At 42.0% G+C, this 14,038-nt stretch overlaps 3 protein-coding genes across 6 annotated transcripts in view; 2 read left to right on the plus strand and 1 right to left on the minus strand.

Moving 5' to 3' along the window:
• LOC100057298 (complement receptor type 2) overlaps nt 1–2,397 on the plus strand; it is a 151,469-nt gene extending 149,072 nt beyond the window's left edge. The window contains exon 51 of the mRNA XM_070267887.1: nt 2,084–2,397. Within this exon, the coding sequence (XP_070123988.1) occupies nt 2,084–2,090 (7 nt within the window). The 3' untranslated portion in view covers nt 2,091–2,397. The remainder of the gene's footprint in view (nt 1–2,083) is intronic.
• Nucleotides 1–3,128, minus strand: part of LOC106783153 (complement component receptor 1-like protein) — a 245,565-nt gene extending 242,437 nt beyond the window's left edge. For all 4 annotated transcript variants that reach the window (XR_011439066.1, XR_011439067.1, XR_011439068.1 and 1 more), the window contains exons 1-2: nt 2,396–3,128; nt 889–937 (exon numbers count right to left, since the gene is read on the minus strand). The gene's annotated coding sequence lies outside the window, so the exon portion shown is untranslated. The remainder of the gene's footprint in view (nt 1–888; nt 938–2,395) is intronic.
• Nucleotides 3,129–3,172: 44 nt separating this feature from the next.
• Nucleotides 3,173–14,038, plus strand: part of LOC100057335 (membrane cofactor protein) — a 37,112-nt gene continuing 26,246 nt past the window's right edge. Inside the window, exons 1-3 of the mRNA XM_023640793.2 lie at nt 3,173–3,407; nt 11,724–11,909; nt 12,502–12,601. Of these exons, the coding sequence (XP_023496561.1) occupies nt 3,284–3,407; nt 11,724–11,909; nt 12,502–12,601 (410 nt within the window). The 5' untranslated portion in view covers nt 3,173–3,283. The remainder of the gene's footprint in view (nt 3,408–11,723; nt 11,910–12,501; nt 12,602–14,038) is intronic.

The raw sequence follows: 14,038 nt of genomic DNA on the forward strand, positions 1-14,038 counted from the left end.
CTCTACACTGGAGATACAGCGAGAAAACACTATCGCTGTTTCATGGAGCTAGTCCAGAAAAATAGGGAACAAGGCTCAGAACCTTTCAAATGGAGCCACAGTAGGGTGAAATCAAAATAAGTTAAAGAAATCAATGCTAAAGTCTTCAATTAAATTAAGAATGGTTTGATGAATCCCAGTCTAGAAATTTCACTGATTGAAAGTTCTGTAAAACCCCAAACCTTGAATCTAATCTAGCACCTGTAAGTAGAATACCAACCATTAGCCATATTCCATATTTTTCCCCTATCTTTCAAATTCTCATGGGAAAAAAATACTTACTTCCAAGCCTATAAATAGATGGAAAGGTTTTTTTTCAGCTTCATCAAGATATTATTGACATAGAACATTGTGTACAGATGTTTGTAGAGAACAATAGATTCTCTGTTTTCACAAATAAGTGCCAACCTTGAGCCACAGAACATGTCCATTCTATCACTCTTTTACAACTGTAAGAATGAATAGAAATGATAATTCCGCCTCACTGAGTTTCCTATTTACTGTGTCCTTAATTATACCTTTCAATTAAGTGTCATCAATGACTATCTCGGTTTTATAATCCAAGATACTAAAGTGTTTATTTTATACATCAGATCCACACTTAGTGTTTTACATTCTGTCAAGAAATATTCAAAAAATTCAATATTTTTTGATATTTGAATATTTGATATTTGAATTCAAATAATCCAAAAAATTGTGGTGTTCTGAGAGGAAGAGGAAATTACATGGTTTGTTGAACCTGGAATGTTTTTGGTACATCTCAGATATAGAATTGTTTAAGTATATATAAAGTTTTGTAATTCCAGAAGATGCATTTGAGGTTTAGAGAGAGAGCTTTCATGTACTCACCATCCTCTCATACATAATCCTGTCTGTTACAGCCTCTATCCCCACCAGCCTATGAATAAAATAGCAGTTAATATATATGTTAGATTTAAGAATTTTTTCTTTACCTGATTCCAAATGTAACATAGGGTCAATATAGAAAAATGAAAACCACAAAAAAAATGAAATTACCATAATCCTATCAACTATTAGTTAATTTTCATATATTTCCAACTAATTTCTTTTTACATGTATCAATATACTACTTTTGTTTTAATAAAAGGAATGCTAAAGGCCTGCCTGGTAGCATAGTGGTTAAGTTTGTGTGCTCCACGTTGGCGGCCTGGCGTTTGCAGGTTCAGATCCTGGGTGTGGACCTACACACTGTTCATCAAGCCACACTGTGGCCACATCCCACATACAAAATAGAGGAAGATTGGCAGAAATGTTAGCTCAGTGCCAATCTTTCTCAAGCAAAAAGAGGAAGATTGGCAACAGATTTTAGCTCAGAGCCAATCTTGCTCACCAAAGAGAAAAAAGAAAAGAAAAAAGGAAAGCTAAAGGGTATATACTGATTTGGAGTCTGCTTTTTCCACTTCTGTTCCACAGTTTGTCACATCAGTATTTTTTACACTGCTTGCTGCATAGAATTATATCCCATAAAGTGACCTACCATAAATTCCTTAATAATTTGGCTGACAGTTATGGTTTATATTTTTTTCAAAATTATACATCTTTGCTCATAGCTTTGATGATTTCTTAGGGGATAAACTCTAAATGGAACTGATGGTTGAAAAATCATTTCTATTTAAAAACTTTTAACACGCACAAAACTTATGTTAAAAGCTAAAAGTTTGCGGATGCTGGTCCCCTCAGTATGTTTACTCACGTTGGTTGACTGTTTTTATTCTTCGCCAAGTAATAGGAAGAAAATGTCAACTCCTTTTGTTTGCCTTTTAATACCAGTCATGTTACCTGTTTTTTCTTTTATTAGCCTTACAGGCTTACTCACAACTGTACAAATAAATCTTGCTCATTCTTAATTTTCCAGCACTGTCTGAGAGATTGTTTCTCCAGAAAAGTTCTTCCCCTTATCCACTTCACCTATCCAATTCCTACCCATCCCAACTCTAATGACATTCATTGCTTCCAAGAATTTGGCATTTAATACACCCTTGTCTTTATGATTTTCATGCATGTATCTTCGTCTCTCTCTAAGTGAATAAAGAAAAACCTCCCTCAAAATGGAGTCAGGAGGCCCTGACGGTGAAGCCCTCATGCATTACCACTCCTCCTGCTTACAGCCCCAGCAAGAGAGGAAGATTTCCTCCTCACCCAGCAACAGCAAGCAGCCAATGAGAAGCCACCACCACTTCGAGCTCCTGGTTTCCTCCAATGAACTGCTTAAAACAGCTCCTTCCCACTTTCTCCCTTCCTTCGTTCTCTGGATTTGTCTGTATGGTTCACTATAGTTTCCACGTCCCAAATTGCAATTCCTCTGTTATTTCCTAATAAACTACATTTTGCTTACCATTTTGTTTTAAGGATTCACATCTTCAATAAAACATTGAGTTGCTTAAGGGCAAGGGCCCCACAGAACTGAGGCCCAGCGTCTAAGGGCCCCGTGTCCTTTAATAATTGACCTTCCCAGGCGTGCTCTCAAGGTAGTGGGGGGAGAGTAATTCACGATAGGGGTTGCGAGTGCAGAGGCCGAGTCTTCATGGTTTTGAACTCTAGCAGGCCTGCACGGGATGCAGTAGCAGAGGCTCAACCACAGCTCTCAGGTATTGTCCCTAATTGTGCCTGACTGATGCTGAATACTGAGGGCCCAGGTAGTCCTGAAGCCCAGAGCGCCCCAGGACAACTGAAGCCCGGAGGCGGCTGGTCCCACGGTGACCCGCTGCCTGGGCTCCCGGTTTCTATTTTCAGGTCGAGGCGCTTTAGTTTTCGATCCACCGATCCGGAAAAGGGCCACTGACGACCCGCCAGCTCTTGTTTCCTTTCCGCCCTTCCTGCGTGGGGTGTTAACCGCGTACGAATGCGGCGGTGACCCAGCCGTTTCCCGCAAGCCTCCTCGGGGCTCCCGGGCAGGTCTGCAGAGGGTGCGGCCAGAGAGCGGTCAGGCTCACGCGGGAGGAGCCGGAGCCGCCCGCAGACGCGGGTCCATCAGTTCCCGGCGGCGTCCTCTTCGGCCCTAACGCGCTTTCCCTGAGCCGAGGCCCCGTTCTGCAGCCGCCCCATTGGCCCCGCCCCTCGGCCCAGGTGCGTCACGTCACTTCCGCCCCAGGTTGCCACAGGCCACGCCCACCCGCCGTGCCGCCCTTCACACTTGGTGAGCTCGTGGATTGTTGCGTTTGGTGACCAGACTCGAAAAGCTCCGCTGGCCCGCCTCGCGGGAATCTCGCGGATCTCCCCGAAAATGATGGCTTCTTGCGCGCGGCTCTCGGCATCTCTCTGTTGCCCCCAGAGCCACTTCTCTTCTTGGTGCTCCGCTGGGATCCTTTTAGGGGCCCTAGTGCTCCCGCTACCCGTATCCCCGTCCGGTAGGAGCCTGGAGAGGGCGTGCGCTCCACCGCGAACGGGAGCGGGTCGGGGGCAGGCCGACCGGAGCCGAGGGCGGGGGAACTTCGCTCGTTGGGTCGTGCAGGTGGCGCGGGGCTGAGTCGACCCGGGTCGTGCGGAGTGTGTAGTGCGTGGCCAGCCTTCCCCCCGGGTGGCGCTGTGCAGGGATCCCGGCGGTGAGGACCACGAAGCGCAGGAGGTGAAGGCTTGCTTGGTGGTCGGCACCGAGCGGTGCGGCGGGGTGGGTGAGCCGGTGTTGACCGGGCCAGGCTGTGTCCCTAGCGAAAGCTTGCAGGCTGTTACCGGCACTGAGCCAAGTCGGGATGGGAGCGCGGACGCGGTGCTTGCGGTGAGGGCTTGCTCTTGAGTGCCCAGGAGCGTGGGGGAGTTGCTGGGACTCGTGCTGTGCCGGTGGGGAGGGTTTGCCCTGCTTCCCTGGGCCGGATGGTGCCGTGTTGAGAGGGGTATTTGTGCCCCGCGTGGCTGGGCTGGGGAAGCCGCGGGCGGTGTTGTCGGGTGTGTGTTCCACGGAAGTGGCCAGCCCAGCGGTGCGTGTGGAGCGAGGAGGCCCGCTGCTCGCTTCGTCAGGGGGCTGGGAAGCGTGTGGTGTGCCTGTACTGCTGGGGTGAGAGCAGGCTCTGGGTGCCTGGGGTTCCGAGGGTTTGGGAGGGGCGCGCCACGCTTTTGTACCTGACGTTCTCAGGCTCCTTCTTGCCCAAGATCATACTGGTATTGGCTTGCAGGTTGTTGCGTTTTTGTTTTTTTTTTTTGCCGGGTAGTTATCTTCCTGTTCCCATCCAATACAGGCAGTATCCACGTCTGTTACCGAATGGCTTTTTGGCATTGTTCCCTTCTTTTTATTATTTTGGATCATATTTGAAGGGATATCCGAAGTAACTTAAAACACATTGGTAGCCAAACCTAGTGACAAATGATTATCCTAAGAGGTGAACCATAAATAATGTTAATCTAGCTTTCCTCTATAGCTCAAAAAGTATGGCCGAAGGCCTGTCTACTAAGTTTGTTTCATGTTTCATTGAATCAAATAAATACTTTAAAAACTGTATATACTGAAAAAGACATGCTTATTGTATAAAACTTACACAAAGGACAACCATTTTAAATACTTTGGTATATTTCCTCTGTCTTCTAATGTTCTTGTGTTCCTTTGCCCAAGTTATTTTCAGGATCCTGTTACATATACCGTTTGTATGCTGCATTCTTTCCTTAGCAGCATTCATTCCACAAAGATTTGCCTTCCCTGTGCCAGGTCCTGTGCTGGTCCTGAGGGTACCCTGCTCAGCAATAACAAACCACTCCTGTTTTCATGATCTTTATTGTCTGTCTGCACACACACCCGAATATAAGCAGAGACGGTATTTGCTCACTGTTAGATCCCCAGTGCCAAGCACACAGTAGATAATCAAGAAATATTTCCTAAAATTTATTGGGAGACAGTAACAAAAACATAATACTAACGGATACATTATAACCCAAGAGAAGTGCTCTGGAGAAAAGGAGCCTGAGACTCTGACAGCATTTAGCAAATAAGTGGAGGCTGGGAAGACTTTTCTGCTCATCAAACAGGCCAGCTCTGCCACTTTGGGGCTTCTGCACTTGCTATTCCCTCAGCCTTGCAACATCATCCTCCTGCTTCTTTCATGATTGATTCCTTTTTATTCTTCAGACTCAGCTGAGATGTTACCCTGCCCCTACCCCCCAGGGACCTCCTTTGCCCACCCTGTCTCAGGTAGACACACACACTCTCCAGCTTAAATCCCCCCTCATGTGTAGTCGCCCTTCCCAAACTCTCTTTTCTGTTTGCTCCCCACTAGAATACAGAGGTCTTGTCTGTCTTGTCACACTTGTGGTTCCAAATGCCCATTTTTTTTGCCTCAGTATGAAGGAGTTATACACTCCTGTATAACTAGTAAGTATGAGAAAATTAAACATAGTATTCGGCTGGGGCCAGAGCCCAGGAGAAAATGCCTCCTGCCTCCAGGGGAAGGTTCTTCAAAGCAGCATGGTTAGGATGGCCTTTCTGCGGTGCCTGAAAGGCTGAGGCAGGGCCCGCTGAGGGCCCAGGAGGCTCTGGCTTCCCATTTTATGTAGAGTCTGCGGGGCTCACAATGCTCCAGTCTCGCTTGTTACTGATCTTTAAGAAGTTCATTTTGTGGTGGGAGGGCAGGAGCAGAACACTGGTGGTAAGGGAGAAACAAAAGGAATTTTTTGAAAAAAGAATAAATTTTAGATTAGGCTTAAAGCTGGAAGTTGAAGGGAACTATGAATACTATTTGGAAGAGAGGAAAACAGATAAATACAAGGGATAGGATGCAACATGGAAGTTAACAAAACTACAAATGAAGAAAAGGTGGAAAGGTAAAATCAGGAAAGGTATGAAACATAGAGAAAGTAGAAATGAGAACTCACTGTGCCGGGCAGGGAAAATGTGGATAAAATACACGTTTCACTTCTGAATCAGCTCCTGAGGAGAAAGTTTTGTGGGCAGACACTTGTGCCTGGGAGGCTTGTCATCTCAGAGGTGGTTGCCAAATGGTATGAGGTCACAGAAGGTAACATTTGTCAAATTTTGGGACCAGTCTCGTTGCTCCAGAAGAAGTCTGGTTTTTTGGACAAAATCCACAATCTCCTGTTATGGATGGTCTCTTCTGCCTATTTTAGGTCTTTTCTTTCTTTCCAGTAAAGAAACCAAGATCAGTAAGTGCTTACACAGTAGTTTCTTAGTTTACTTACTCTGCATATTACAACGCAAAGAGAGCAGCCCTTGTCTGGTCAGTTGCTAGGTTACCAGGATCCTGGGAGATAGGCAGCAAAAGAAACTACACGGCCAAACCTTTCTCCAGTGCATAAAGCTTTAAGATGATGATTTTCAATATTAGATTCATTACAGTATGTTCTTCTCCATTGTTCTCTGTTTGACAGCAGTGGTACTTTGAGCACCAAATGTTTTTGAATAGCCGCTATGAAGGACATACTGTGCTAGATGTTATGGCCACATGGATGAATGGAGTCAGCCTGTGAACTATTCAACCCAAAAACATGTGACAGTGACCTGAGAGATCCATGCAGAGGAGCGTCCAGGAGAGGGACTGCTCACTGCGTCTTTGGGGAAGCAGAAAGTGCTTTCTAGAGCAGATGTTGAGGGGATTAAGTCTAAGAGGACAAGCGTTGAGCAGGAGTTGCTGCTGAGCAGGAAGGAAGGGTGTTCTGAGCAGAGGGAGCAGTGTGAGCAATGGCTCAGAGATAGGACATGGCTCAGGGACTCAGGGACTGCCAGGCTACCCAGTGAGGCAGCAGTAGGGCAAAGGAGGCGAGAGCAAGGAAGGACTAGATCACAGAGTGAATAATTATGAAACCAATAGGATAGTTGGGAATGAACAATTACCATCATAAAATTCAGACATAATGTTATTACCTGTCCTTTTAAGGCACCTTGAGCCCTTCTGTTTGACTTAGCACAATGCAGACCATTTCTTGAAGACCAACTTGTAGACAGAGTGTGTTGGTGTAAGCACATGAGGGTTCCAGATGAGAGACAGTGATGGGAAGCAGTGGTCATAGTGGAACCAGGCTCCCTGGCTAGACTCCTGGGTCTGCTACCTACTGAGAAAGTTTCTTGGGAAAGTTAATTCACCTTCCTGTGTCTCAGTTTGCTCATCTTAAAGATGGGGAAATGGTACCCAGCTCATAGGATGACTATGAAGACTAAGTTAGTTTAAAAGCACTTAAAATAATGGTTGGCGGGGCTGGCCCCGTGGCCGAGTGGTTGGGTTCGCGCGCTCCGCTGCAGGCGGCCCAGTGTTTCGTCGGTTCGAATCCTGGGCGCGGACATGGCACTGCTCGTCAGACCACGCTGAGGCAGCGTCCCACATGCCACAACTAGAGGAACCCACAACGAAGAGTGCACAACTATGTACTGGGGGGCTTTCGGGAGAAAAAGGAAAAAATAAAATCTTTAAAAAAAAAAAATAATAATGGTTGGCACAAATAGTGCTTAAATTTTCCATTTCTAGAATTATTACTCTCATCACTATTGTTGTAAGTACTAAGTACTGGAATCTTTCATTCTCATACTTTAGGAGAAAATAATAAACCTCAATATTTTGAGTGCACCTTTGATAGTGTTAAAATACCATTTGTAATAATAGCAGTAATAGGGAATAGGTTCACAATAAAATAATAAAAGTATAAATATTTTGACCTAAAAAAATTGAAAACTCTGTTAAAAGCTTCAGCTGAAATAAAGAGTCTAGATAAAGGTGAAATGAAGGAGTTTATTTGATAATCAAAGTGAGGAACTGGAGACCTAGGGGACAGTCCAACAGAGTATTCTGAGGAGCTGCTCCAAGTTCTGCAGATGTGGCTGCAGTTTATGTACTTTATATACTTTCTAGCGTGCAGGGAATGGCTAATGCATCTAATATTCACATACTTCAAGACAACATAAACAAGAACTTTTGGGTTAGACATTAAGCAAGGCTGGTAAGTCCATGTTATCTCTGTGTGGCAAGGACCAGGGTCATTACTTGTCCCTCAGTCTCTAAGAAATGCAGCTAGGGAAAGTGAGAGCAAGATACTCTTTATCTTTTCTTGTTATTCTCTCCAGCTGGCATCTTCGGTGATGAGGCGTGGGCTTGCAAAGCCATTTTAACACAGGCTTAAGATGGCCTGCACGGACGCTTTATAGCACAGCTTGGATTTTTGTACTGACTTTAAGCCTATGTAACTCGCTTGCTAGATTTGCCTGTTAGACCAAGGAGAAGGATCCCAAAAGTTTGTTCACAAAGGGAAGTGTCTATAACTAAACCAATGAAATAAAATTGAAGACAGGCATAAAAACAGCAAAGAAAAACATAATTTGCAGATACCTCTGGAAGAGGTTGGCTGAACAGTAAAGATTTGAATTTGGATCTAAGAGTGTATAGAAGTGATTCATACCAGTGCTCATTCAGCTCTCGTGCTAGGTCCTAGAAGTGCAGTGATGAATGAGACGTGGTCCTCAAGAAGGTGACAGTCTCATAGGCAGTATAAATAATAAAGAATTACAATATGAAAAGTGCTATGGAAAACGTTAGTTGGGGCAGCAGGAGAACACTTAACCCAGTTTTTTGACTGAGAGCTGTCAAGAGCTTCAAGGAAGAAGTGGCATCTAAGATGAAACTGAAGGATGAGTGGGTGGGAGGAATGGCAGGGTCTCTGGTCAAAGTTGAAGTAAAGTGATGCATAGAGCCTGCTGTACTAATGTAGTCTAAGTAACTGAATGGGCACTACGTGGAATTGAATATGACTTGAGAATAGTGTGCAAGAGTGAGCAGTGTCCTGATAGTGACAGATTTTAGAAGTCTGTTAGCCATGTGAAGGGGCCTTAGACGTTATCTTGAGGGGAATGGGGAGCCATTGACAGGCATCTGACTTGGAAGAGGGTTGGTCACTGTATCATATCAGTATTACTCTGGTAGCAATGTGAAAAATGAATTCCTTCCATTGAAGGAAAGGTGTCAAGACGGATAAGGAGATCTATTCAGAAACTCTTGTAGCAATCCAGATAAGAAATGAGAGAGGCTTGAATTAGAAGTGAAGGATAGAATTAGAGAGATGGAACAGCCATTTCAGTTGTGGAAACAATATAACAAGTTTGCTGGGCATGTGTGAGGGTGAAGAATGGAAAGAGAGCATGCTCTGGCTTCATTATGTTATTTGAGATAGCGTGACACATTCCAAGTGGAGCTGTGTGGGGCGGCAACTGAAAACAGATTTGGTGCCTCAGCTAAATAACTTAAGATGGAAAGAGGGATTTGGGAGACAGCTTTTATCTGTGGTAATGAAGTCGTGGGAGTATATACTGACCCAGGGGAAGCTGCAGAATGAAATAACAAGAGTTCCTAGAACCACCCGTTAGGAACATTACATTATCAGATCAGGCAGAGAAGGAAGAATAGCCAAAGGACAAGCTGAAAACCAGGGTGGTGTACTATCCTGGAAACCAAGGGGAGAGAGCTTTTCAGGCAGGAGGGAGAGAAGACAGAGTGATCAATAGCTCCAGATGTTATAGACATAGTAACTAAAATTACTGAGGAAGAAAGGGTCAGGATGAATTTACCAAGGATGAGGCCACTTAATGACTTTGAACATAATTTAAGTGATTTTTGTAGGCCTAGAAACAAGTGGGAAGTGAGAAATAAAATTGACAGATGTAGATCCCAGAGTCTGCATTTAGAGGAAGGAAGAAAAATAGGTTGTGTAGATGGTGGGAGAAGGAGCAGGCTGGTCCAGTTTTAGTCAGAGACCAGGATTTTCTGAAGGTAGCAATCTTGACAAGGTGGTGGCTGTGTGCTTACATCAGAGTTATTTTTAGATTTTGCAAGAAGATAGAGAATGTGTGCACAATTTTTGCAAATGTAGAGAAGGTGGACATCTCTTGATCCATAGTGGAGCACTATTCCACTTTCCTGAAACTCACCTGAAACTTTGGGGAATTTTTTGGATGCAGCCTATCATATTGTATAATGGCATCTATTATTGAAGTATAGCATTGCAGCCTAATAATAGTTATATTGTGAATGATCTTAAACAAAGTAAGTCAAGATACTATTTTTCTAGAGCTGGGAATGTTTAGTTTGAAAATCTCTATAGGAGAAAAATTCAGTCTTCTGAGCAAGAGGGGAAATTTGTTTGTAAAAAAAGTGTGATATTGGACTCAGTTATTACAGTGTATAAAGCTTTTAATCATTCGGTTGCCAAACCAAATTTTACACCCTGCACATTGTTGAAAGCATCTATTTCATGATGCATGTTAAGAGAAAGAAATATTTTAATTAGTTGAATGGGTTAAACCATCCAATTGACATTTCTTTTTCCGTACAAATTAGGAATCTTCTCTTCTTTATATGCTTTCAAGATGTTACTGGAATTGAGTTCATAAAACAAAGGATACTTGTATAATTTAATCATGGGCATGCTGTTGCTTGATTACTTTCTTGGTGATTCCAGGAAATGCTAGAATGATGTCATGTATTTGTGTCTAGAATGGGAATTATAGCATTTCTAGCCCAGGGGTTGTTTTTTCCTGTTGCGAAATGAGAACGTCTGGTTCAGGATAGTCAGTACATTTAAGATTATTAATAAAATTCAACTCTACACTAATCTTTTTAATCAATGCTTTTAATTATTAGGGCTTTTTGTTTGCTTTTTGCTTTTGTTTTGGGCAGTTGATTGAGGAACATTCAGATGTCAAGGTCAGCACAGTAGAAATGTTGAAAACATTTTGCCCGTAGGTAGATTTCAGTGCATGTTGGAAATAAAATGTTGATAGAGTATATAGAGAAGGTTTTAGAATTTAGAATATGATGTGAAAGGAGAGTAATATTTCACTTGCTTAGAGTTTGCTTGACCAGTCTCTCAGTCTGAAGTAAGACCTAGATCCAGAGAGTAAGAAAGAAACCTCAGGGATCAAAATAGATTTCATTCTTTTCTTCTTAGCTCCTTTCACCTTTAGGAGAGACCTCTGCATTCTTTTAGTCCTTTAGGACTTACATACAGTGATATCCAGGAAAGCAAAATTTTTTTCATGTAAAGCTATCAAAGTAGTTCATTTGATATTTAAATGGCATCTCTTCACTTACAAAATGCTCAGTTCACTATTATGAAAACTATAAAATGATGTCTTTTATTTTGAAGTAGTTCAGCCCATATTTATTTTGATCTATGGAATCCACGATGCTTATTTAACTACCGCCTCTTACTATAGCATTTCTTGAGCACCCGCTGGGTAGAGGGTGTAGTAGAAAAAGAAGGCATGTGATCCCTGAGCTCTGGGAGCTCACCTTCTGAGAGGAGACTGAGCCTGCAGTGCCAAGTGATCATGAGTTTGTGTTTCAAACTGTGGAGGGTAATCTCAGCAGAGTGGTATATACTATAGAGACTTCTTCGAGGAGATGTGAGTTTGGGAATGAATTTAGAAAAAAGTGGGGAAGGATATATTCCTGCATATATTTTTTAAACCTAAAAACATCGATTTTGTCTCTTCATTTTACTGTTGAGTGAAAATTAAGCTTATTCCCCAAGAAACCAAAAGCTAATAAGATGTTATTAAAAACAAGCAAGACACATCGTCCACAGCTACCACCACTTGGGTAAAAGCATGGGACAGTCATTAAACGTCTTGCCTAGAACCTTGCCATTTATTCTGTACTACTTACCTGCTGCCAGGCCACAGGCCCTGTCTGGTGAAAGAGGTAAAGTACTTTGTTTTCATGTACTTACTCTCTTCTTCCTAGGTACCTGTGAGCCACCGCCAACATTTGAAACTATGCAGCTCAAGGGTAAACCTGACAGAGTTTATTTTCCTGGGGAGAGACTATTTTATGAGTGTCGCCCAGCATATGAGCGCCTGTTTCCCTATAGCCTCTCGACTTTTTGTGAGCATAATGGCTCATGGTTCCCAATTGAAGAAGCTTGTACAAGTAAGTAAACAAAATCTTTTTTGAAGAAGAAGATGATTAGCCCTGAGCTAACATCTGCCACCAATCCTCCTCTTTTTGCTGAGGAAGACTGGCCCTGAGCTAACATCCGTGCCCATCTTCCTCTACTTTGTATGTGGGACGCCTACCACAGCATGGCGTGCCAAGCGGTGCGTATGTCCGCACCCGGGATCCGAACCGGCAAAACCCCGGCCACTGAAGCAGAATGTGCGAACTCAACTGCTGCGCCACCAGGCCAGCTCCAAACAAAGCCTTTTCTTCTCTTTTTGTTTTTTGCTTGCTCTAGAGATTTTTACACATTTTAGGATCCATTTTCCACTATGGCAATGATGATTTTCTCATGTGAACTTAGGCTTTAGATGGCAATGCGTTTTTTTTCACGCTTTGAGGAATCTCCAGGGAGTCTTTTTCTTGGCAATTGGTTACCCGGGTAAATGTAAATTTTAATTTTGTCCTTACAATAGTTAAAGAGAATAATATTACATGAATTATAAAGAGCAGTGTAGAGTTTTGATCTTGATGCAATCTCTTTTGAAATTGGTGTAAAACAACGAATTTGAAAATTTTATTTTAGGAAAAAAATGTCCAACTCCACAACTCAAATATGGTGAAGTAACATCCCCAAATTCTTCCTATATGTTTGATTCAGAAGCTCACTTTTTGTGTGATGAGGGGTAAGTAAGTTGCTCCTTAGAAGAAAAAAGGTAAATTTTACAAATTCCATTTTTGTCTTGCTTCTCTTCTTAAGCTTAAGTTGATTTCATCTTTTTTTTTTTTTTTTCCTATATGATCAGTTGTATTTGTAGCCCAACAGTTCTTGGGGTTTTTATGGAGACTGAAAGGTTGTATAATTTATAGAAAGAAATTTAAATTAGAGAGAAAAATTCTATAATACTTACTGTATGTAATAATAAGCCTGTTGTAAGCATTAAAAATGTAGAAACTATGGTGACTTTATCCTTGATGACAAAGGGCACCCTGTTTAAGACGGCCAGCTCTCAGAGTTGGAGTGGGGCTCACGGAAATGTTGTGAGGTTTAAGTCCTCTCTTTCTTCACATCTTCTGTCTTGTTCTCTCCATTATTGTGAGTGGGGTATTAAATCTCCAACTGTTGTAAAATACCTATTATGTGAAAATGTGTATTTCTCCCTTCAGTTCTGTCAGTTTTTGCTTCATAGATTTTAGTGGTCTGTCATTAGATTCATAAATATTTATAACTGTTATATTTCTTGCTATATCAACTTTTATTAATATATCATGACGTTTGTCTCTTGTAACTTTATTTGATTTAAAGTCCAATTTGTCTGATATTAGTATAGCTAACCCTCCTCTCTTTTGGTTGCTATTTGCATGGAATATCTTTTTTCATCCATTCACTTTGAACCTGTTTTTTGTCTTTGGATCTCAAGTGAGTCTCTTGTAAACAGTATGTAGTTAGATCGTGTGTTTTTATCCATTCTGCCAATCTCTGTTGTTTGATTAGAGAGTTTAATCCATTTACATTGAAGTAATGACTTGTAAGGAGTCATTGTGCTATTTGTTTTCCAGCTTTTTTTGTCACTCATTTCCTGAATTGCTATCTTTGTTTTTGTTTAGCTGCCTTTTTATAGTGCAATGTTTAAATTCCTTTCTTATTTTCTTTTGTGTATATTCTATGGCTTTTTTATTTGTGGTTGCCATGGGGATTACATTTGCCATCCTAAAGTTATAACACTCTAATTCGAAGTTATGCCAGCTTAACTTCGTAACATACAGAAACTCTGCTCCTTTACAGCTCCATCCCCACCCTGTTTGGTTGTCAATGTCACAAAATTACATCTTTATTTATTGTGTGTCTCAAAACGTAAACCAAGAATTGTTTTAAGTGCATTAGTCTCTTATATAGAAAACAAGATCTGGAGTTAAAAAGCAAAGTTACAGTAATACTAGTTTCTATACTAATAATTGGGTTTTTCTTTAAATATATTATTCTCTTAAATCATGAAGAAAACAGAAATTGCAATCACAAACCATTGTTACAATAATACAAGCCTTTATAATTACCTGTGTATTTACCTTTAGTTAGATGTTTATTTTGTCAAATGGCTTAAAGTTACTGTCTAGTGTCCCCT

The sequence above is a fragment of the Equus caballus genome, chromosome 5 (assembly GCF_041296265.1).
Source record: "Equus caballus isolate H_3958 breed thoroughbred chromosome 5, TB-T2T, whole genome shotgun sequence".
Classification (NCBI taxonomy): domain Eukaryota; kingdom Metazoa; phylum Chordata; class Mammalia; order Perissodactyla; family Equidae; genus Equus; species Equus caballus.